This window comes from Callospermophilus lateralis, chromosome 1, assembly GCF_048772815.1.
Source record: "Callospermophilus lateralis isolate mCalLat2 chromosome 1, mCalLat2.hap1, whole genome shotgun sequence".
NCBI lineage: Eukaryota > Metazoa > Chordata > Mammalia > Rodentia > Sciuridae > Callospermophilus > Callospermophilus lateralis.
Window position 1 is genome coordinate 105,162,816 of NC_135305.1, and position 24,304 is coordinate 105,187,119.

At 41.7% G+C, this 24,304-nt stretch overlaps 1 protein-coding gene across 1 annotated transcript in view; it reads right to left on the reverse strand.

Annotated features, from left to right (window-relative positions):
* The window catches only part of Grb10 (growth factor receptor bound protein 10), a 154,615-nt gene extending 138,662 nt beyond the window's left edge, over positions 1 to 15,953 (reverse strand). The window contains exons 1-2 of the mRNA XM_076836954.2: positions 15,865 to 15,953; positions 8,976 to 9,080 (exon numbers count right to left, since the gene is read on the reverse strand). Of these exons, the coding sequence (XP_076693069.1) occupies positions 8,976 to 9,068 (93 nt within the window). The 5' untranslated portion in view covers positions 9,069 to 9,080; positions 15,865 to 15,953. The remainder of the gene's footprint in view (positions 1 to 8,975; positions 9,081 to 15,864) is intronic.
* Between the last annotated feature and the right edge of the window lie 8,351 nt (positions 15,954 to 24,304).

Here is a 24,304-nt window from a genome sequence, read left to right on the forward strand (position 1 = left end):
CATACCTGTAATCCCAGCTCCTGGGGAGACTGAGGCAAGAGGGATCAGAAGTTCAAGTCCAGCCTGGGCAACCTAGCAAGACCCTATCTAAAATTATATATATATATATAATTTTTAAAAATAAAATAAAATAAAAGAGGCTGGGGTGTAGCTCACAGGTAGAGAGTGCCTGTCAGCACAAAGTCATGCATTCAATCCCAGCCATCACCAAATTAAAAAAGGAAATAAAAAAAACACAAAAGATGAAATTGAGTCAAACCCAACCTCCTCCACCCACCTCACAATATAAAGAAAATCACAGATTTGGATGTTCTTACTAATAAATTATTAAAATTTGTCATAGGGGAAAAGATGCTCATGTACTTGTTTACAGCAGGCACTTGGCTCAGTGCTTTACACTTATTTGTCTATGTGTAAATACACATGTGCACACAGAGTATCCACTATTATTAATCCCGCTGTTCACATGAAGAACTTATAGTGCAGAGATGATGGTCCCAGGTCTGGAAAATGGGACCTGAAGGTGGAGATGGAGCTCAGTCCAGAAACCCATGATCTTTTATTCTATAGTGCCTATGGCTTCAAACTATGGTCCCAGGACAAACAGCATGGGCATCACCTGGGGGTTTATTCAAATGCCAGTTGTGGAGCCGTGAACCCAACCAATTACATCAGAAATTCCAAGAGTATAGCTCTACAGTGTGTGTTTTCACAAGCCCTTGGGGGATTCTACTGCACAATGAAGCTTGAGAATCACCCTAACTTGGCCCCAACTCCTGAGATGCACATTATAATTTGGGGGAGAGTTTGTAAAACTTCAGGTGCCCAGGCTATCCCTAAGTCAATGAAAATGAAATCTCAGGAGTGGGGGAAAGTCTTGTTTGAAGTTCCTCAGGTGTTTACAAAGAATAGAATCATTACTCTCGTTTCTTCTCTTCAAATTATTCCTTTTATATGATGTTTGCAGGGGGCAAAATTTGGGAGGAAAAAATGCAATAAAGCTTTGAAGAATCATGCATCATTTTCTGAGGGCCAAGAAGGGGAAACTAAATATAAATACAAATGGAAGTATAAATACAAATTTAAGTGTAAGTATAAATGTAAGTATAGTCAGTTACTAGAAATGCCATAAACGCTAGACCCTCACTCGAAGCTGTACCTGGTATGTTTTCTACCTTTTAAACATCTTTTTTTCTGTACAAATATAAAGAATCCCTCTAAATCACCAAGTTTAGCTTTCCTTTCATGATGTATCAATGGACTAAGGAGAAGGCCTAGAATAAACAGCTATTTTAATCACCTGAAGCAGAAAAGAACACCCTTGCCTCACACTACATGTTATTAGAAACAAGGGTCTACAGTTTTATATTCTCAGCTTTTGAAAAAGACTTGCTGGCAAATTCTATTCAAGTATCAACAGCCTGTTCCACTACGGTCTGGTGAGCCTCCCAATAAGAAAGGGTAGATTTTAATACCTGTACATGATTTTGAATCTGTTTCAATGACCTGGAAACATGAGTAGAGGTCAGAATATGCAGCTCCACTAAGCAGTGCCTCACCCTGTGACGGTTGTAACGCACGCCTCTACCCCCATTGTGTGAAGCATCAAGTCCCCTTCATAGTCTTGTGTGGAGACAACATTGACTGAGACAGAGCATGAAAGTTCTGCTTCTGGTTATACTGCTGGGAAGCTCTATGGTCAGTATTCGGGTTCTGCTCTCCCTAAATCCGTAGCCAGTGCCCTGAACCACTACATAAGCCTTCCAAAAGTGGCACTGAGTTCCTGTGAGCAAGGAGAGGTCAATGCTAGAAGTTGATTTCCACTTCCAGGTCCCCTCACCCCTGGCACCATGACCGAGACACGGTCTTCACTTTGGCAGTGCTTTGTGTGCAGCAGTGGAGGTACATGGCAGGATTGCTAACCCAACCCTCAAGGGTTCCTTTTCAGGAGGGACCCCACTGGTTCCAGACCTGCATCAATGGACAAAGTCAAGAGCAAACGTGAGCAAGGAGAATCACATAAAATAGCCTCAGTCACCCACAGGCAGAGCGTACCAGAACCTTTCCATCCTAAATGCTTCACCAGAGGAAGACACCACGAGCCTTCTGGAGTACTGAGAGGAGCAACGTGAACTCCTCACACTGACCTTTTCATTGCCGCATTCACAGGAGAGCATGTCCCTGCCCAATGGGTTGATGAGTACAAATGACAATACGAATACATTTATAAATTGAAGCTTAGTCACGCGAGTAGAACAGATGAGCACCACTGTCCTGATCTCACAGTTAGGACACAGATACCATGACATTACAAACACAGGACCTCTTGGACAAGGAAAGAACCACAGGGAAATCCTGCCGGTTGTCAGATTAGAGAAGCACAGAAAGGCACAGGGGGGAGAGAGTGGCATCCTACCTACCTGCAAGTAAACCCCGGATATTGCCAAGGGGTATATGGGAGAGAAGAAAGAACACCATTATTAAGTGTAGATTACTTACCTACAGAACTAAAATTGGAGTCACTGAAAAAAAACTTACATTTTCATACATTTTTCTAGATTCATTAATTTTTTTTTCCAATTAGTGTCATTACTTCTCTAGGAATTTACAAATTACTGAAAGCTTTTGCATGTAAAGGAAAATCTTTGTACATGTAACCTATTAAAAATAAAACAAAAGTTAAACAAAAATTAAATTGATTAAATTTAAAAAAATGTAAAGGAAGATTAGGGTTTTAACTCTGTGGATGAGCACTTGCCTAGCACGTGTGAAACCCTGTGGTCAATCTCTAGCCCCTCAAAACAAAAAGGACGGGAGGGAAATAACCATGACACCTCCATTACCAACCATACCCCCCGACCACAACATTTCACATGGAACAGTTTATAAGAAAACAAGGCATTCAGATTTGACTTCACTTTGAACAAGATCCTGTAATGGTTGGGAAATGTCTAAAACTTCATCAGAAATAAAATATAAAATAGCCCTTGGATTTGAACACTTTAGAAAATATATATACTCCAGAATCTTTTCAATCAACACTTGTCCCTGTAATGAAATGTGAATCATGGTGGTAGATTTATTTTTACCTACAGGAAAATTCTTCAAAGTCCAAAGAAGTTACACCTGAATCACCCTTTGGATCCGCTGGACTGAGATCCGTGGTTAAATTATAAAGCACTGAAGACCCCAGCATCTGACTGTCTTAATCTCACTCTTTCAGCAAACCCTGTGAAAGGTGTGCAGCCCTCTCTTCCCAATCAGGCTCATGTGTAAGTTTAGGTAGAGATGCTGTATCCCCAATGTGGCTGAGAATGGGGCAAAGAAGCATGAAGCCAAAGGAGCTTCACCAGGAACAACGTGGCTGCAGAATCTGAGTGACAGCTTGCCTTCTATACCTGTTGCTTCCTGTGGAAACCACAAGAAATCTTCTTGCCCTGTTCTCCTTCAGTCCCTTAGCCTCCTGATGAACCCTGGTGTTTTTCCACATACCCTGCATGGGACCTTCCTGCTACTTCTAGAGAACTATGAATAGAAATTTCTTCCTTCCTGACATTCATTTCTACATCTTACCATATCAAGTAAAACCAATCCCAGGTCCAATTTAAACAGTTGGCATTTGGGTAGACGATCCTCTATTTCAGGGGTCTACTGGCCACCGCCTGTTTTTAGAAATCAAATCCAACCCTACCCATTTTCATGTTATGTACGGCTGCTCTCATACCAAAATGACAGCTGGGTAGTCACAGAGACTATGTAGCCTGCAAAGTCAAAAACATTTACTATGTGGTCCTTGGCAGAAAATGTGCAAACCCTGTTCCAGTCATTTATTCCACAGACGGCTGTGTGGAGGAAAAAAAAAAAAAAAAAAAAAAGATTCACAGTGTCCCCATCACACGCCAGACACTGGAAATACGAAGGTCCATCTGAGATCCAGAATTCATCTCCTACAACATAGGAGATGTTATGTTGGCTTAAAAACTTTTTTGGGAAGTGCTATCAGTTACCCATGAACCCTGGAGAGACTCATATAATCTTAATGTGACATATCTGTTCTAAGCTACACTGCCATGCAGAGTTCCCCACAAACTGCCAAACCCAGGTTAAATCAGTTAAGAAATGTCTTCCCAGACAACTAGGTTAGTCTCCTTGGTATAATTAATTGGCATTTTCTCTTGTGTACTGTAGAAGACATACAGGTCCATCTAACAATGACTGTCAAACCAAAGAGACATATAGGAGAAGACACAAGGCCACTGTATGCCCCTCTACTGCCCTTGACCAATAAATTTTGAAAATCAATAGAAGCCAACAATCAATTTTTATCCATGGTATTAGTGATAAATAATACTGCAAAAGCTGATAATAGTCTAATTGTTCTTGACCAAGTTTAGAAGATTAAAGGTTACCAGGTTTTGAATTAAAAAAAAAAAAAAAAGACAATGACGACGACAGGTTACTATCTTAGTTAACTTAATGTCATCGTGCCAAGAGACTCTAATTCCAGGGGCTCTTATTTTGGTCTCAAGCTGCATGCCTTAACAAGAGCACTGGAATTTTAAGCTCCATCAAGATGTGGTCCCTGTTTTTGATGTAGTAGTGCTAGAGAAAGGAATGAGATTAATCCATTAGATCCAATTTTGTTACATGAGGTTTTGCTCATATTTCAAAAGAACTGAAATAGAAAATACACCCATTTTAATTGATAAATAAAGTCTTTTCTGACAAGTTCTTAAAGCATTTTGTTCTTGGCAAGACTTGAATACCTCACAAGTCAAGTAAAGACGCTGATTCTCTCTAAAGAAGGGATAAGTGACTTATTTTCTTTTATCCTGAAGATCAGGTTTCCAAAGAAACAAAAGTCGTTACCTGTGTGAGTCAGATTTCCATCACTATAACAAAATGCCTGAAATAAACAATATAAATATAAAAGGTTTATGTTGGCTCACAGTTTCGGAGCTTCCATCCAGTCTATAATGAAGTGGTTCCATTGCTTTTAGACATACAGCAAGGCAGCACATCATGGGAAAAGCACAATGGTAGAGTAAAAACACGAAAGAGAGAGAGAGAGAGAGAGAGAGAGAGAGAGAGAGAGAGAGAGAGAGAGAGAAAGAGAGAGAGAAAGAGAGAAAGAAAGAAAGAAAAAGAGAAAGAAAGAGAAAGAGAGAAAGAGAAAGAGAGAGAAAGAAAGAAAGAAAGAAAGAGAGAAAGAAAGAAAGAGAGAGAGAGAAATAAAGAAGGAAAGGAAGGAAGGAAGGAAGGAAGGAAGGGAGGGACAGGAATCCTACAATCCCCCTCAAGAGCAATCTCCAATGACCTTCCACTATCCCACCTCCTCAAGGTACCACAACCTACCAATAGTACCCAGCTGGGGACCAAACCTTTAACACAAGTAACCTTTGAGAGACACTTGAGATTCAAACTACAGTGACACGGTCACGTCAGAGAAAAACCCACCAAATCAAAAGCTTTATGACTTTTCTAAAGAAACACAAAGGAGGGTAGTGGCAACCACCAAAAAACATACTCTGAGGAAACCTTTCTACTCTTTGGCCGTCTTTCATTCATCCTCAGTTATTTATTCTTTCCCCACAACACTTTTTTTCTATTACCCTATGTCTTCCCCCATCCCATTCTCCTTCTTCCTGCAGAAAATGGACACCCCCTTCAGGATGAACAGATCATTCTCCCCTCTCCTTATCACCAATCCCCTCAGGCTTCCTCTGCCAGCACTGAATCCTGCCCAAAGCCTCTGCTTCCGGTTCACCCCATGATCGCGCTCTTTGCTCTGCCCCTCTATATCTGATCTCCCTCCCCACTGTCTCCTTCCCTTGGGTTTTAAACATTTGTGTGCATCTCCCATATTCAGAAGGAAAGGAGAGGAACGCTTTCTCTTACCATCTCCTCTCTGGCGCTTCAGTCTCTCTGCACTCTTCTTACAAATGTTGATAAAGCTTATTCTAAACCAGTTGCTTCCAATGCCTCAAATCAATGCAGTCTCTTCAAACCATAATCTCTCCAGTGAAATTCTCTCCCAACTTCTCCAAAGATCATATGTACAAGACAACTCTCTTTCCGTGTTTCTCTCTGGCTCTCACACCCACCATTATCTGACTTGGCTGAAACTCTTCTGGATCCTGCACCCTAAGTGTATGTCTTCCCTAAGGTTATATATTTGGGATTAGATTGTACATAGGCTGAAGGGTTGTAACTGTGGTAAATATAGGCTTTGTTTTAAAACAGCTAGAAACTGTACAGTGAGCTGTGAGTGATTCTGATCCCTTGAAAACTTATTAGAGGTATTCAGAGTTCCCTTAGTGGTCTCATCTTACTCTTGGTCACTGGTGGTAGGCGAGGCTGAGGAAGGACAAGGGGTCCTCTCCAAGCCAAAGCAGCAGGTGCAGAATTTCAACCTGGAGTGGGGCGTGGAAACACACTCTTGAAGAAGAAGCAAGCAAAGCAGAGCAGAAGACTGGAGTGGCTTCCCAAATTCCTTCCAAATCCACAAAAACAGAAAAGGCTTTACAGTAAAATAAGTTGGGTTTTATACAAAGCCAAATGTTTTACTTTCTCCCAACACGTCTTTAAGCCTTTAATCTAGCAAGGCAGAGCTCTCAAGAGAAGTGGGAGGAAGTGTTTTTCAAACATGCTGTTACCTTCTCTCCCAGTTTTGGGTTTTCTTCTTCCATTCCCCACCCCCATTCTCCTCTTCCCTTCCCAGCCTCCCACCCTTCAGCCCCTCAGAGAACTAGCTGGGCAGGTGGAGTAGAGAACACACAGTGAGCACTCTACTATACTGCTCAGAGAAACGGGTGGTCATCACTGCAAGCATATGAGCAAGGGAGCCGGGCAGCAGGAGCAGACCTTACAGGATCGCCCTGGCTTTTCTGTGGAGAATTGGCTGCAGCTGGGTGCAGAGAGAAATTGGGGTGAGGTTACTGAGATTGTCTAAGTTGAGGACCATCTATATATTTCCCTACTCATTTTTCAGCAGCTATTGCTCCTGAGGATTCTGAGACTTAGGAATTAAGCAACACCCACATTTCACTGTTGTGGCTGGGACTTGGTCCTCTGAAAACCCAGAGTATCCTGAGAATAGAGACCAATTGGGGTAAAGCATAATGACATGCATCTTGATCACACACACTCTGAGGCACAACAGTCTGTTTTCATGGACAATGTGAAACCCACGTATACAAGGTTTCCCACTGCCACAGTTTGGATGTGGCTTGAGCATGTTCCCCAAAGGTTCATGTGCTGGACCATTAACTCCAGTGTGGCAGAGCTGGGAAGTGGTCAAATCTTTAAGAGGTGGACATTAGTGCAAAGTAATTTGATCACAAGGACACTGCCTTCAGAAGGGATTAATGCTGGTTTTATGGGGTGAGTCCTTAAGAGAATGGCTTGTTACAAAGTGAGGCCACTCATGCTCTTGGCCTCTTCGACATACAGTCATTTCCCTTTCAGCTTCTTTGCCAGGTAGTGATATGGACAAGGAGATCTTCATCAGAGGTCAAGCAGATGGTGCCACCTGATCTTGAAGTTTCAGCTTCCAAAACTGTGAGCCGAATAAACATCTTACCTCTTTTCTCTATACATTACTCAGCATTAGGAATTTTGTTACAGCAACAAGAAAATGGAGCAATATACCCCTCATCCACAAAAAAAGAAAAAGTTACAAGGATACAAGGACATTTCTTTCAAAACCATCATCAGAAGTCAGACACTCTATAATGATACGCTAAATTGAAGTACACATTATGCAAAAACTCTGGTTTTGTCACCTACAAAGGTTGGAATGGGTCTAGAATCTAATCTGTACCATGCTGAAATTGTTAAAACTCTAATGTTCTAGATGTTTACAAACATGTCAATCTTCTTTATGTAAAACTTGGATTTTTATTTTAAAATTCCTAATGTCCAATTATAAAATAAAAATTTAAATGTTTTTATTTAAAAAAAAAAAAAAGATTATCTACTCTGGCCACACTGGTGCCAAACAGCCAGAGTCACTACAAATGACCATCAGGAGTTTTAGGTATGAAGTTGGCAAAATCTGCATGATCTGTCATTTCAAAGGGACATTCTTCCCCCCTCCATTGGCTCTAAAAACTGTAATAACTAAGAAAGTAATCATCTTCTGATGAAATTATCCACATCAATCACACACACACTGGGCCCTCAGTCATCAACTCATCTATGAAATAATCCATCCAAGGGAAATAATCCCTTGACAGTACAAAGAAGAGGGCACCTTTGAAACGTTACCCTCTTCGCGTCTCCATCCCATCTTTAGGCCCACAGCTCTGTTATTACTGAAAGCATGAAATGTTTTACATGTAGCTATTCAATCACAGTTGTACCTCTTATCATAAATCTCATCGCATGTTATTACATTCCTGTATCTTCTCTTAACTGAGACTGTAATTTTTTAAAAAATTAATCCTCCTTTCAACTTAGAATGAATTGTAACCGCCTGTTGATCTGAGGACTCTCTTGGCAATATAGTCGCCAGGCTGCCCCCATGCTCGAAAAGAAAAAAGAAAAACCTATTTCTTAAAGACAGTTGGAATGTCTGGCCTTCAGATCATACATGGAAACACAGAGAAGCCCCTGGCAGTTCTCCACAGGGAAGCACCTTGAAACAAGTTCATTTTGCTACCTCAGGAACTAAATTTCCTTAGGAGCTGCCAGGGCAGAAAGTTCTTAGCAATATTTACCTTCTTTTTAATCATGAATTTTAAAGATGACCATAAGCAACATTTTGAGAGACAATGCTGTACATATAAAACATTGCATATACACAAAACCTATATATAAACTGAATTAGCTGCAAACACTGGATAAAGATCACAAACCAAAAGAAAACAAAAAACAACAAAAAAAACAACAACAAAAAACAGCAACAACAACAAAAACAAATTAAAAAATCAAATAAAATAAAAAACAACACCAAAATTGCCAAGATGCCTTACTTTTTGTTTTTTTGCACCTTTTCTTGTTTTCCACCTAAGCAGGTACACACGCAGACAAGGCTTCTGTTGGTTGTTCTTCTTCTGTGTCTCCATTTCTGGGCAATCCTGTTCAAGATAAGCTTTAATGGTGACAACAGAAGGAGAGTCTGGCAAGAGTCACTCTTGGGATGAGACATCTAGAAGTGCTAGAGCATGCTATCCTACAGTTTTAAATAACCAACAGTGGACATAAATATATAGATAAGTATCATGCCAGAGTTTCCCAGGCCCACCCTCTTACATGTCCATGGCAATGCCAGAAATGCAAAGCTTTAGTATCACAAGAGTTATAGGAGTTCCCAGTATAAGTAGCTAGTCATTTTAGTAGAAGGGGCAAGACAGCAGGACCTTGGATAATGATCCACCCCAAGCCCAAAGTAAAGCTTGCACTGATCGCCAGGGTCCCAAAATAGCTCATGCTGACCACAATGGGCCCTCCTGAACCAAAGGCTGGGGTATCTGAGGACAGCTCTCCCAGGAATTATCTTTTACCACCTTATGCCACACCTGGAATCAATACAATAAAGGGTAGATTCTGAGGTCCACAGTGATTTGGCCACTGACACTAGAGATCAGACTCAGGAACAATTAACTGATCCACATGCATCCAGAACTTTCAGCCCTGTCAGAGACAGTTGTCTACCGCTTGGTGCCTCAGCTTACCTCGGGCTTTGTCTTCCTCACCACTCAACCCTACTCCGTCCTAAACCAGAACTCAGATAACTAGCAGACTCACAGTCATGCACCAAACCAGATGTCCATGACCTCAGCAAGAGGAGACTAAATCCAAAAAGAATGACAGAAGGATAGATAAGACATTCCTATAAGCCAAGAAAGATAAACAGATCAAGACAAAGCAACCTCCAGAAGCTGTATTTGAAACAGCAAAAGCCTGGAAACATCCAAATGTCCATCCCCAGGTGGACGGATGATCTAACTGTGACATCATTAATTCTACTCAGCAATAAAAGGGAGCAAACTATTGATATGTGCTTTAACACAGATAATCTCAAAATAAATATGCTGAGTGGAAGAAGTCAGACAAAATACATTGATTCCCTTTATACAATGCTCTAGAAAACAAAAACTAATCTATAATGAGAGAAAACAAATCCAGGAAAGGGTGGGTAAGGAAGGACTACAAAGGAGCATGGGAAAAACTGAAGTGATGGATATTTTCATCACCTCGATTGCCGCCATAGATCAAAACACAAAAAATTACACATTTTAAAAAATGTGTAGTTTATTGTCCTCAGTGTATGACACCTCAACAACTATTTTTTAAAAAAATAAATAAAACAAACTGGGCAAGAGGCTACCAAGGGACTTGGTGTGACCAAGGACAAGTAGAGCAGTAGTTATGTTCTCAAGTCGTCGTGAACACTGAATTAGTGAATCAGGAAATCCTGAGTCACTGGCCCTGGAGGAAATAGAGGGAATAGAGGAACAGAGCTCTAGTCACATTTTTGTCAACCAACCAATATATGACCTTGGCTTACATGTGTTTCTGTTTAAAGACGCCTTACTTAAAATATATTGTTGATTCATTAACACTGAATTTACAGCCAACAACACTGTAACTCATGCCCAAACAACGATCATCTAACCCAAGTATTTTCTCTATGAGCCATATTACAGCTTTCTTGAGCTCAGAAACACATCAACACTATGTTTTGGGGCCATTTCAAACAGCAAAATCACCACCAACAACAAAAAAAAATACAATGGGAAAAATACGACACCACATAGACTACCAAAAGGACACTTTTCCCCAGTACAAGAGCCTTCTTCAACCTTCACTGGGAATGTGTGTGTTTTCTCACTGCTCTCTGCATGTCCATGGATGATCACAAGGGTACCATGAATATGAATTTGGGGATTATAAAAAAAGTTTTAGCAAATAGGCAAATTCACAAATATGTATCTAACTTCTTTGTGCCTTGATACCCTCATCTTTTTTTAAATATTTTTTTAGTTGTAGTTGGACACAATACCTTTATTTTTATTTATTTTTATTTTTTATGAGGTGCTGAGGATCGAACCCAGCGCCTCGCACGTGCTAGGCAAGCGCTCTACTGCTGAGCCATAGCCTCAGCCCCTGGTACCCTCAACCTTTAAATTGGAGAGAGGGATAGTTACTTCCCCTGACTACCATGAAGACCAAGTGTGCTCATCCCTGGGATCACTTAGAACAATACAAAGCACACACGAAGTGTGTTGAGTTTTAGCTGGTGTTCTTGTTGCCACTGGTATTACTCGGATCTGGACTCTATATCCATAGCTACAGGCACCTCCCTCTCTCCATGTGGCACGTACTCCTCTGCATTATTATCTACTTCCCTACACACCACTCCCAATATCTGTGAACATTCCAAGGACCAGACCACATTCTGTGACATCAGAGGCGCCACAGATTGTGCCTAAGCTGAGACTGCTGGGTTTTGATCTCTGTAACTTATCTTAAATACCATACAAACTGCTTTGATTTGCAGTACACTATGTTCAAATGTAATTCTGGCATCATCACTGCTTAAAAACCTCAAGCTTAAGGAAATAATACAAGCTACCTTATCTCTAAATACGCCAATGCCCCCAAATTATCAGAAACTTACCAATACTTTTAAATACAATATTTTAATGTAATTTCAACTTTTGAGAAAAACTTACTTTATAGATACAATGGAAGTCACAAAAATTAAGGCACCATGATTTCCTGAGTAGCAATCAGATCTTTTCCTGACTCTGATGGACAGAAATAATGGCAGAAATACTGTTTTTGTTTTGAAGCTTCAGAATGATAGCAAAAAGACAGACTAATGACTTGAAAAGACAGAGAAGACTGACAAGTTATCAACCACTAAGATTACTGAGTCATGATCCTTCCAATTTTGGAAAATGCTGGAATTTTAAAAATCATCCACTTTGCTTTATAAGTATTTTTCCTCTAATAGGTAGGATCCTGACAATTAAAATCATCTTTTATAACTTTCTCCTTAACATTCAATAGCCATGAGAGAATAAAAGCTTTCAAACAGGAGACTTCAAACCTCCAAAGTAGAGCCTTCCAATTCCAAACAAGATGAAGTATGATCAATCCTAGAACAAGCCAAGGAAGACTCAAGAAAGTGGCCAAAAGAAGTCAGATTGTGAAGGGGCCTCAGGAGGAATATGGTAGTGAGTTCCCACGTTCTTTATTCCTCTTCGAATCCCAGACAGGATACTGTGCTAGTCTCCAGCCCAGAACTGCCAACAGACTCAGGTCAGAAAAGCTCCAAGAAAGCCTGTCCCTCAGCCAAAGGATCAAGAAAAGCCCAACCACATGCTAACAGTTTCCTGACACTCTAGTTTCTGGGGGGAGCTAAGTAAGAAGCTAATTTTCTACCCCTTCCTGGCTGCTTGCATAAGCAGGTACTCACACTCTAATCTTCAAGCATGGTGTCTGTTAACAAAATGGGAGCAGATCTATCTCCCACTTGGAAGCAGGCAGTCAGCCAATTCCTCCTCATGGGTAAAGTAGGTAAGGTTCAACAGAGAGCTCAAGTTATAACCCCACCCCGGGTCCATGCGGAGAACATGGTGGTCAGAGGTAGAACTAAATGACATCTGCTTCCTCCTCACCTCCCATGTAATCTGTCTCCACCCACATCCTACAATGTTGAAGCAGTGTGTTTGTGAGTCCTTCACCTCCACATCCCCTTACGTGGGTGTTAGCATTGCCCAGCAAGGAACAGAATACCCACACCAACTCAGATCTACATACTACAGGTCAATAGTGAATCTGCCTTCTAGATTAAATAGAATCCAGATTCACCCAAAGTAATATTCAAAATGACTAGAATCCAAGTGAAAATCACCTTTCAGACCAAGAATGAAGACAATGACAACTTGAATGAGAAAACACAATTATCAAGTGCCAACACCAAGAAGACAGAGAGGCTGGAATTATCTGACAAGAATTTTAAAGCAGACATCATAAAAATGCTTCCACAAGAATCACAAACACTCTTGAAACAAATAGCTAATGTGCTACATCTCTAAGTTACTCACAAGTAGAGAGATTATTTTTCTTCCTTTAATCTTGGTGATTTTTAGATTCTGTGGATCAGTGAACAATGTGTTAAGACTCCAACATATTAGAAGCCAACTGAGGCAACAATTCAACCAGGTGATTATCAAGATTCTGCTGGAAGAGGCATTATACAGGGACAGCAAGACAAATGATATATGATATGTTTTCTGGTGCAATGTGTTGGAAGGGGACACACACAAAACCACCAAATCAAAATGTGCTGGGTTAAGTGCCCCAATAAGGCAAAAATAAAACAATAAGGGAACTCTACAGGATAACACAAGTCCAACAAAAGAATATGAAAGTGTTTTCATATAGATCAAACAGTAGACAAACAGATGTGGGAACAAGAAATGCAAAAATAGAGGATAAGGGGTATTAACTGTTAAAGAAGGCAAAAACAACAAGATGTCATGAAAGGCAGCAAGATACAACACCACAGTGTACAAGAGTTTCTCAAAGACCAGATCATGACTATCTGACCTTACCGACCAGTTGTGCGACACAGCTGCTGCAATTTTCCAACTTAGGAAAGAAAAAGGTAGAAGTCACATCATTTTTAAGTTAGAGTCTCAGAATGTTTTGGTTTAAAGTATACCATAAGTGAGAAAGAACGATCAACCATTGCAACTGGGCAGAGAAATGACTGCTTAATAAGAATGGGTGTAGCCACAATAAAGCACCCTCCTCCGATTGAATCTTCCCAGGGTAAGCAGAGCAAGCAGAGAACCACCCTCTTCTAGGAGAAAAGCCCACTGAGAGCTGCGCCCTGGGGAGGCTGGTCAGTCCCCAACAGCCATGAGCAGGAGAGTATCTTCCTCAAGGTGCAGCAGCACTAGGGGGAAGCTGCTGCACTGAATACTGAGCTTGAGGATGTCATGCTCTGAACCCAACTCAACTGTTGATCCTAGAAATTCTCTAATAAGAACAAAATAAGCAGCCAAAAATGGAGATAGAAGAGAGGCCAAACTAGACCCAAAGAGGTACAGGCTTAAGGCAAACACTCGGTCCTCTTTAGTTCCAAGAGTAGGAGAACAGAAAGAAACTGGAATGATTAAGACACTCACACAGTAGTCCTACACTATCCATGCAGGATAATCGAAGATCCCCTCCCCACCCCTTGTGGATGCCTGAGATGGCAGCTAGTACTGAACAATATAATACCATGTTTTTTCCTACACATATATACCACCTATGATAAAGCTTAATTTATAAATTAAGCACAGTAGGAGATTAATCATAATAACTAATAATAAAACAACAATTATGATAAGATGATAAAAGTTATGTGAATGTGGTCTCTCTTTCAAAATATCTTACAGTACCATAACTGTGACTTCAGGTTACACTTGACCACGTGTAAATGAAAACACAGAACGTAAAATCCAGATAAAACTGGATGACTAACCCTTTCTTCTCTCCTCACTATGACCACAAATAAACAGGGGTGGCTCTTGAGATGCAGTGAACACTAAAGAAAAAAGCAAGGCCCATCCTGATACCCGCCTAACCCCCTCATAATCTATCCTGTGAGGCTCCATCACATAGGGTCCCTGATTCCCACCTATAGCTTAGTCTACACCCAGGCCTGGGTGCCTTTAGCTGAGACACTCTGAAAACCGTAAGCTGCTCTGACAAAAGCTGGTTCCTCTCACACCCTCTTGTTTTGTATCATCCTTCTAAAACCCTAAGAAATTGGGCTTCAACTTTTAGGTGAAACAGAACACAAGCTCTTGACAGAATATCTTTCTACTAAAAATATACTCCCTCCAGGAAGGGGCTTTGGCCATCTAGTGCCCATGGTGCTTGCAGCACACAGGACAGTATCTGGTACTAGGTGGGTGTGCACCGGTAACTTATGGAATGAATTACCAACAAGTTAGGAAATTGAGAACTAATCCTCTTAACAATTTCAATCAAATACATTCTAAAACATTCCCAAGTTAACTGCGTCTAGCTTTGGGTCAGTTTTTTTAATGCAGAGGCTTATCAGGAATGCCAGTAGCCCTGGTGGGGTTGGCACTGTCTTAGAGAGAACGTACATTCCAGAGCACAGAGCCTGGAGAGTACCACCCATGCTACTATCAACATCTCCATCAGACTAGGTTTTATTACCTGTCTGGCAAGGACTTGGGGTGCAATGTGAAGCCATGTAACAAATCAACATGAACAGAAGTTTTAGACTTTCTCTCTGGGACTTATCCTTGGAGAACCCAATCGTAACATCTATCTTGGTGAACAATGGGAAGAAACAAGAGCATGCAGGTCAGATGTCCTGCCCTGGAGCTCAGGTCCTCTAAGCTCAGTCAGTGAAGCCCATGCCCACTCAAGATGACAGCAGACCTACACACACCTTGTGGGAAACAAGTCAGAGGTCAAGATGCCCTCCACCCCAGCCCAATTTGTGGTAGCCCACCTTTACAAACAATAGCTACCAACTCTGAAGGCCCACAGTGTGACAAGTTGCCCAAAACAACCCAGGAGGCAGCACTGATACCCCAACCTCATGGAAGGGCAGAAGGGACCTGCAAGGTCAAGTGGCCCAGCTCTCCCAACACACCCATCCCAGCTCAGTGTTCCCAAGCACAACGGAGCCAAAGAGGAGCAAGAGAAAGAACAGACAGGCAAGGAAACGCCCTTGGGAACCCTAGAATAAAGGAGCTAGTGTTAGTCTTTGTCTATAGTGACATGCATTTATTGACCTTGCCTTGATCAATATTTAACAGACAACTCTCCTGCAAAGAAAGGCACTATCTGTAGCTGAAAACACCCAGGACTTACCTGTCAGCAGCTGGCTCAGCGGCTCTGACTGCCTGGGAGGCCAACCAGGATTCACTGACAACAGAGGTGAGAACCCCTCCAGTCACTGGGTCGCTGCTCCCCAGAGCTGTCTCCTCCCACTCAGCATCGCTGTCAGCACCAAAGCTGAAAAGTCAAAGAGACCATCACTGAACTTGGATCAAACTTTTAAGACATAAATGTGCACTTCACACGGATACCCGGGACTGAATTTTTTTTTTTTTCAAGGAAATGGTTTAAAAGACTCTTCCCAAGAACAAAACAAGAAAGCGAGTCCACGAAAAGTAGGTTTCTAGTTGCCACTTCCACCAAGGCACCAGAAGATCAAAGGAAAGACTCAAGATGAAGTTGACCTAGAAGTCAAGTCTCAAGCCCAGGTCAAAGACCACATCCTTCAAGGGATTCTCCCAGATAAACCCATACCCTCCACCCACCCCACGGAGACTTGTCTCCACCTCAGACCAGACACCAGCCCATGAAACCCCACACCAATCTCCACATAGGGTCACTGAGCAGAGAACAATGCACACAGATTCCCCACAGCAGACGGAGGCAGGCCTGCAGCTTGGCTCCTACCCCTTCCCATCGACTTTGATTCATTTTCTTAAGTTCTACGCCCTGGCAGTCCAAGGTACTGTTCCAGTCATGGAGAGGGTGGTGAGAAACCCTTGTCCTTCAGGAGGAAGCTTTGTAGTGAACTGGGCGATTCATTCACCTTCCCAAACCCTGGCTCTTCAGTAGGGCACCAGGGATAAAACCCACCTCATCGGGGATTTTAGTAGGTTGCACTGGGGTGCCACTATGTAATATTGCTGGATAGAACATACTCCTAAATGACTTACAAGAGTGATTAACACAGAGCAAGGGCGTAAAAAAAAGGAGACTTTATTATGGTTGTTGCTGTTTGGGGTGTCTCCCGCCCTATCTGGTACACTTGTGACATGGGTGTGCTCTGAACAGGTCACTCAATGAAGAACAACTAAATTTCCCTAACATTAAAGGGTGAAAATAAAGCCTACCAGCCTCCTACCTGTCATGGAAGAAGTCCTGAGCTCAGAATCCGGATAAACAATCTGCAAATACAGCCATTTTGGTGTGTCCTGTAAGGCACCCTGTCTAAGAACTCAACCTTGAAAACCAGACAGCCTTGGTTTATCTCCTGACACAGCAGGTGATATTTGGGCAAATTATTAAACTCATTGAGCCTCAGTGTCCCCAGTTACAAAACAAACCAAAAAAAAAAAAAAAAAAAAACAGTACCTCCCTTGTACAACCTTGACAAGAAATAAATGAGTTAATGCACATAAAGACTTAGGACAAGATCCAACATCCAGTAAACACTAAACAAATACTAGTTATCATGACCTATAACATGCCAAACAATTTCCTCATAATCAGATACAAAGTTAAACACCTGCAAACTGCAAGCTTGATGTTTAAAGAGGATCTTGATCTCTTCAGGACCCAAATGGGAAATTCAAGACCATTTGACTACTGAAGGCTCCATATGTATACATCAAGGTAATTTATTAAGGGTACCTACTTTAATCCTTTAAAAAAAAAGAAATAGAATATTTGAAAAGTATCACAATGATGATGTCATCCTGAACATGTTGAAATTCAAGTAGCTAGTGAAATACAATTTGGGGGGGTGGGAAAGGAAGGTAAAAAAGCAAGGTACACAGTAAAAAAAAAAAATAAAAAAAAATTGGTTTTTTGAAATGGCAGTGGGCCAGAACATTGGGAAATGGACTTTGGGTCACCATAATGACAGCTTATGAATCACTTGTAATCCTCATATCCTGAGGGGCTTCCATCTCCAGGGAACCTAATCTTTTCCTGAATTCTGATCCGAATGCCCCAGGACCACTTCCCAATGCATCTGCCAAGCATATGCCTTCAAAATCAGAACATATGCTTAGGAGATTTGTTTTTTTAATTGTGGTTGGGCACAAGAATTGATTTATAATTAAGGTAAAAGGAAATAGAGTTGTCCTGTCAAGCTCATCACTACTTCAACCATTTTTGTCTATTTTCAAGAAAGTTGATAAGAAACTTCAATTTTCAAAGACCGGAATTTTGAATTTGATAAACTGAACAGAGTGACTAAGATACATCCCTTGACAATAACCTCAGTGCTGACCGGTTGCCATCAAAGAGCCCGCTGCAAACACAACCTCTGAGCACTGTTCAGGACAGTTCATCGGCACCTACACCCAGCAGGAAAACACCCAGAACACAGATCAGCACGTTTCACACGCTGACCTTGACCACGGGACAGGCACCTACAGAGTCCAGATGGAACTCACTTCTGTCTATTTCCCCGATCAGTAAAGAAAGTGCTTCTCTTGCAGTTTTCCAGTCAGACGTGACAAAAACTTAAAATCCTATTAAAGAATATACTAACCTGGGCAAAAATAAATGTTTTATTTACTTCTAAAATATTTCAGGAACAAAATGCCTCTTGATTCCTGTCGAGGATCTTTGATATCTTCCAAAAATTCCTATAAAGTTTTCCTTCTGTCTAGCTTTCTCACACTAAATATTTAGAGTAATAACAGTGACTATTTAGACACCCAACAAATCACAACTTTCACCACAAAGACTTTCAGCCTCTTTGCCAGACAGCTCTGGAGTGAAGTCTAGGCTTTCTCAAAAGGCAACAGAATACCTTTAATTTACAAAAATTAAATTCCATATTGGACTGATATCAGAGACGACTGTGTTTTCACTAAGTAAGAAGGCATTTATGAGGACAAATTAAGAAATACATGAATAAAATGAAATTGAAGAAAAGGCTAATTCCTATAAAAAGTAATTATAGAATTTCAGAATGCTGTTGCTAAAACTTGCAGACAGCTTAAAAGTGAATCAATAATTAAATACAGGGGTTGGGTGTAGCTCAGTGGAAGAGGACTTGCCTAGTATGTTCGAGGCCATAAATTCAACCCCCAGCACTGCCAAAAGAAAAAAAAAAAAAAACACATTAAATACAAAAAGGCCACACTTCACGCCACTTGTATTGGGGGCACCTTCAGACAGTGCACAGTCTAAATGCTGTAACTCCTCAGAACATGAGGACAAAGGAATACAGCAGAGGAAGTAAGTTAAAATGCAGAACGTTTTTCACCTAACTGCCAACATCAGACATTCAAATTCAAACACACAGAAAACTTAAGCAACAACTTAGCTGTTATAGCCCTTTTCATCTTGTCCAACCCCACAAGGGTCCTTCCTTCAGTGACTCATCCACCAGCAGACACCAAAAGAGGTCCATAGAGATGGTGCAACGGGCCATGGGACAGATGCCGACACAACAGAAATACCTTTGGAACTGGCCACCATCACTGAAACCAACAAAACCTAGCCTAAAAGTATAGACGGTCCCAGGCTCCACCTGCGTCTCAATTTTAGACTCAAGTAAATCCAACAGTAACAGTTCCATTTACAACTTTCTCTCATACCTTTTTTCCACACAATCTACCAGCCTTTGGATTAGCTTTGGTTGTAGAGGCAAATGAAAGCCACCCACTTCCTTCTATCTCAGTGGCCGCCACCTCTCCCTGACATGAACACTGCCTCTTCATCTCCCAGTACCTTCTCTGTGCCCACCCACCATTCTCCAACTCCACAAGGCCTATGATGTAGCAATGGTTACATGCCATGAAAATCCATTTTCTGTTGCTCTAACAAAATACTTGAGACCAGGTAACTTAATGTACGGATGGAAGGATTGTTTCCAACAGATGAAATTTGGGGGCAAACCTTCAAACCATAGCATTCTTCCCTAGCCCCTAAAATTCAGATCCTTCTCACATGCAAAATACATTCATTCCACCCCCACAGCTAGAAAATTTCAGCTCCTTCCAGCATCAACTCAAAAGTCCAAAGTCCAGAGTCTCACGTGAATCAGTGATGGGTGAGATTCACAGCACTACTCATCCTATGGTAAATTCCCTCCTTCTGTGAATCTGTGAAATTGAAACAAGTCGTCTACTTCCAGACCATAATGGTGAGACAGGCACAGGACAGACATTTTCATTCTGAAGGGGAGAAATAAGCAAGAAGAAAGGAGTAATAGGTCCCAAGAAAATCCAAAACCTAACAGGGTAAACACCATTCAATCTCAAAGCTCCAGAAAAAAATTCCTTAACTCCATATCCCACTTCATGGATACATCTAGTACAGAGGCAGGCCCCCAAGGCCTTGGACAGCCATAACCCCACAGCTTTGATGGGTGCAGACCATGCATCAGCTCTCTCAGGTTGGAGTCTCATGACTGCAGATCTCCCAGCTCCAGCCCACACTCATAATTCTAAAACTCTAGGGTCTTGGTAGTGGTCCAATTCCCATAGACACTGCCCTAGTGGGGACTGTGTGCAACAAGTCTCTGTCTGGTCCATGGCCATCCACAACAGCTTTTGAAATCTAGGGGGGCATGCTCTGAGGATACCTAAGTAGCAGTGCCCCGGAGACCTCACATTCTGTTTTTCTGAAGAATTAATACCATGTGACCTGGCCATCATTTACAGATTTTTGCCCTCCGGAGCAGCAGGTTTAGCCATGCCTGGGGCCACCTTAATCATAGCTGGAGACTCCATGGAGCACTGTACCAAAATGCTGAGAGCAGCAGCAGTGCAGACTCAGGCGGTTCTGTGCAGTAAGCCCTTGGAGAGTGCCCCAGGCCCATCCCCAGAAACCATTCAGGCCTCTTAGATCTCTGGGAGGGACAGACTTGAAGATCTCTAGGTTGCTTTCTGGGTCCTTCTCCCAATGTTTTTCTAAATAGCACCTTGCTTCCTTCTCTCCCTATTAATCTCTTAAGCAAAAGATCACTTGGCCACACCTTAGATTTTCTCTTATAAAAATGCTGTCATTCTCTACCACATGGGCAAGCTAAGAATTTCCCAAATCTTTCCACCCTTTCCCATGTACTTAATTATAAATTCTATGTTGAAGTCATCTCTTTGCTCTCTCATTTCACTATAAGCAGTCAAAAGTAGGCACGCAGCAGCTTGACTTCTTTGCTGCTTAGAAATTTCTTTCACCAGATATCCTAATTCATTGCTCCAAAGTTCTACATTTTACAAAGTCCTGGGATATAGACACAATTCCACAAAGCTGTTCACCACTATTAGAAAGAATGGCCTTCACTCTAGAATCCTCCACACTCCTCCTCATTTTTGTCTGAGACCAAATCAGAATGCCTTTCTCTAACATCTCTATCAACATTCTGATCATAACCACTTAAGTAATCTTTGAGAAGTTCCAGATTTTTCCTCAACTGCTCACCTCCTGAGTCCTCACCAGAATCATTATTATTGCTCCATTCATGGCAAAACAGGATTTTTCTAGCCTGCTTTTCTAGATTCTTCCAGCCTCTACTCATTACCCAGTTCCAAAGCTCTTTCAACACTTTCAGGTATTTGTTACAGCAAAAGCCCACTTCTCGGTACCAATTTTCTATCTTCATCCATTTTTGTCTTATATAACAAAATACCTGAGACTGTGTAATTTACACGGAAGTTCACTGGAAGCTGAGAAGTCCAAGAGCAAGGCACCAGCATATGCTGGGCATCTGGTGAGGGCCTTCCTGATGCATTACCACATAGTGGACAACATCACATGCTGAAGTGACCAAACACAGAAGATTTGCTTCTTGGTCAGTGCAAACACAAAGAGCACAACCAGAAGATAAAAGAATGGAGAAATATTAACCATAGCATGTAAAGAAAGCAATGTTCTCCCAGATTAAAGGAAGCTTGGTGATTTGATTTGGCAATCTAAATATATTCATTTTAGGGGGAGATGCATTCCTGAGCATGCACAGTTTAGAATGTCCACTTCTGCTCATGCTCTTATCAGCGTCACAGTACAAGAAGAAAAGATGGCGGGTGCATTCCTAAGCACGCTCACCTCAGGTCAAGGTTATAGAGGACAAAGTAAAAAGTTAAAATGGTGGACAAAAAAATGTAGGGTGGTCAACATGGATGATTCTGGGCATGCTCAGTTCAGGGTCGGAAAAATGACAGACATAAAAATTTCTGGGCATGGGCTGGGGATGTGGCTCAAGCGGTAACGCACTCACTTGGCATGCGCAGGGCGCTGGGTTCAATCCTCAGCACCACATATAAAAATAAAATAAAATAAAGATGTTGTGTCCACCGAAAAATAAAAAATAAATATTATCTCTCTCTCTCTCTCTCTCTCTCTCTCTCTCTCTCTTTTTAAAAAAATTTCTGGGCATGTAACAAGCCATGTGTTTGCTAGGAAGTTAAGAAGGAAAAAAAAAACTTAAGAATGTCTTCAAGATTTTGGAGATCATGGCTGACTCTCTAAGTTTCTCCAAAAAGTTTTAGCTAAGACAAGAGAAAAGATAATTTAAAGGTATCCCAATGTAGGAATCTGATCCTAAAAGTGCCTCTCACTCAACAACCAATGGCCAGAGCAAGCATACCAGCTCAGGTCTCTCTTTTTCTTCACTAATTCCATCACAGGGGCTCCACCATCATGACCTCATCTAATTTTGATTGCTTCCAAAAGGCCCACTTCTAAATCCCATTAATATATGAATCTAGGGATTCAGTTCCCAGCACATGAAATTTAGGGGGACACATTCAACCTACAACACTTGCTACACTCTGAATGCATTCAAACACTCAAAACCAGCTGCCATGCGTGATCCAAGGGCTCCTGCCTCCCCTCAGACTACCCAGAAACCAGTGTCCCATGATTAATTCACCTTGTCCACCAGGTTCTCAGTCATACTTTTCCCTCAGAGGCTAGGCATGTTTTCTGTTCTCTATCTGGAATTCTCCCAAATATCCAAGCCTCCAACCTCCTTCCACCTTCCTGTCTACAGCCCCACTGGAGAAACCAGACTCCCATCTACTCTGTCCCGTCCCTGTGAGATCTGGCTGCTCTGTGTACTCACGTACAAGTAAGTCCACAGTGATTCTGTAGCTCGGTCAATTGACTTCCTCTTCTTCAGAACACAACAGGTTTGTTGTTGCTGTTTCTTCCTGCCTACTTGTTTTGCAGTGATTTCTCCTCGGAGAACCAGCTCTGAAGCTTGGGACCCCCCTCTGTCCCAGTCACTGCTGTATCCTTGACTCTCAGCACAAGATCAAGCAGCTCAAATCTTTGGTGAACAAATGAAAAATGCCCCGATAGGCAACTACTTAAATAGAGTAAAGCAATCCTCCAGAATGCTAGGCATCCAAAAAAAGTATGCAGTGGCCACAAAAAGTATGCAGCGCACACCTTTTATCCTAGTGATTTGTGAGGCTGAGGCAAGAGGATTGCAAGTTTGAGGCCAGCCTGGGCAATTTTGCGAGAACCTATCTCAAAATCAGCGGGGGGAAAAAAAAAGAAGAAAAGAAAAAAAAAAAAAAAAAAGGCCTGGTATGTAGCTCAGTGGTAGAGTGCCCCTGGGTTCAATCCCCACAAGAAAAAACAAAATTTTAAAAAAACATGCAATAGCCTTTTAAAAGAGCTCCCATAGAAATGAGTCTCTGGTCTGTGGCAGGCAGTTTCAAAGTGGTTCAGAATCCAGCTTCTGCCAGCTCCAGGAAAAAAGGCAGACACAGCAAGGATTTAGTCTCTCAGTGCCTCTATTTTTCTCCTTAACCTGTAAAATGAGGACCACAATCCCAGCCTCATGCAAGAACAAAAAGACAGTAATTTCGACAAAAGGCTTTGCACGGGATTCACAGAAGTTTAACTATGTGAGGAAGGAGGCAAAAAAAAAAAAAAAAAAAAAAAAAGCCAAGGAGTAGAAATAAGGAGTTGGTGCTGTGAAAAGATACACGTGGCAAGCCTACATGTGTCGTGATTCTACACAAGGAAAAGCCGCCGAAGAACCCAGAACAACTCCCACCCCCACAGAGGGCTGCCACGTGGTACAGACAAGAGGCGGGAAGTGGCAATCTCTCACTCTGCACTCTAGGTTTGAATTTTTTAAATAAGGATCTCAAATTACTCGTCAAATTGAAATCTATGTAAAAAGTGCTTTAGTCAAGTTCTGAACCAAAGATCCTGTTTGCTTCTCCCAGTCCTCACCCCAAAATCTACATGCAGAGTCCCCGTGATTCTCCCTCTACCCTAGGCCAGCTCTCCCTCCCTTTCTAGGGATTCCAGAGAAATCCCTGCTCTATACCTAAACACAATGAGCCTATTAAGTGCGTCAGGCTTAGTCACATGAACATTAACTGCACAGACCCTTCTCTGTACAGGCTGCTTCCAGAAGTGCAGAAGGACTTGGCCTTCTATTTTTCTTGTCTTTTCCTTCCTTCCTTTCTTTGTTCTTCCTCGTCTTTCTTCTCTTAAGGAGTTTAAAACAAGACAAAGACAGATGTGCATACTTGGAAAGTAAAGAAGAAATACACTACTGCTTGTAGATAAATTATATAATGCAATCATT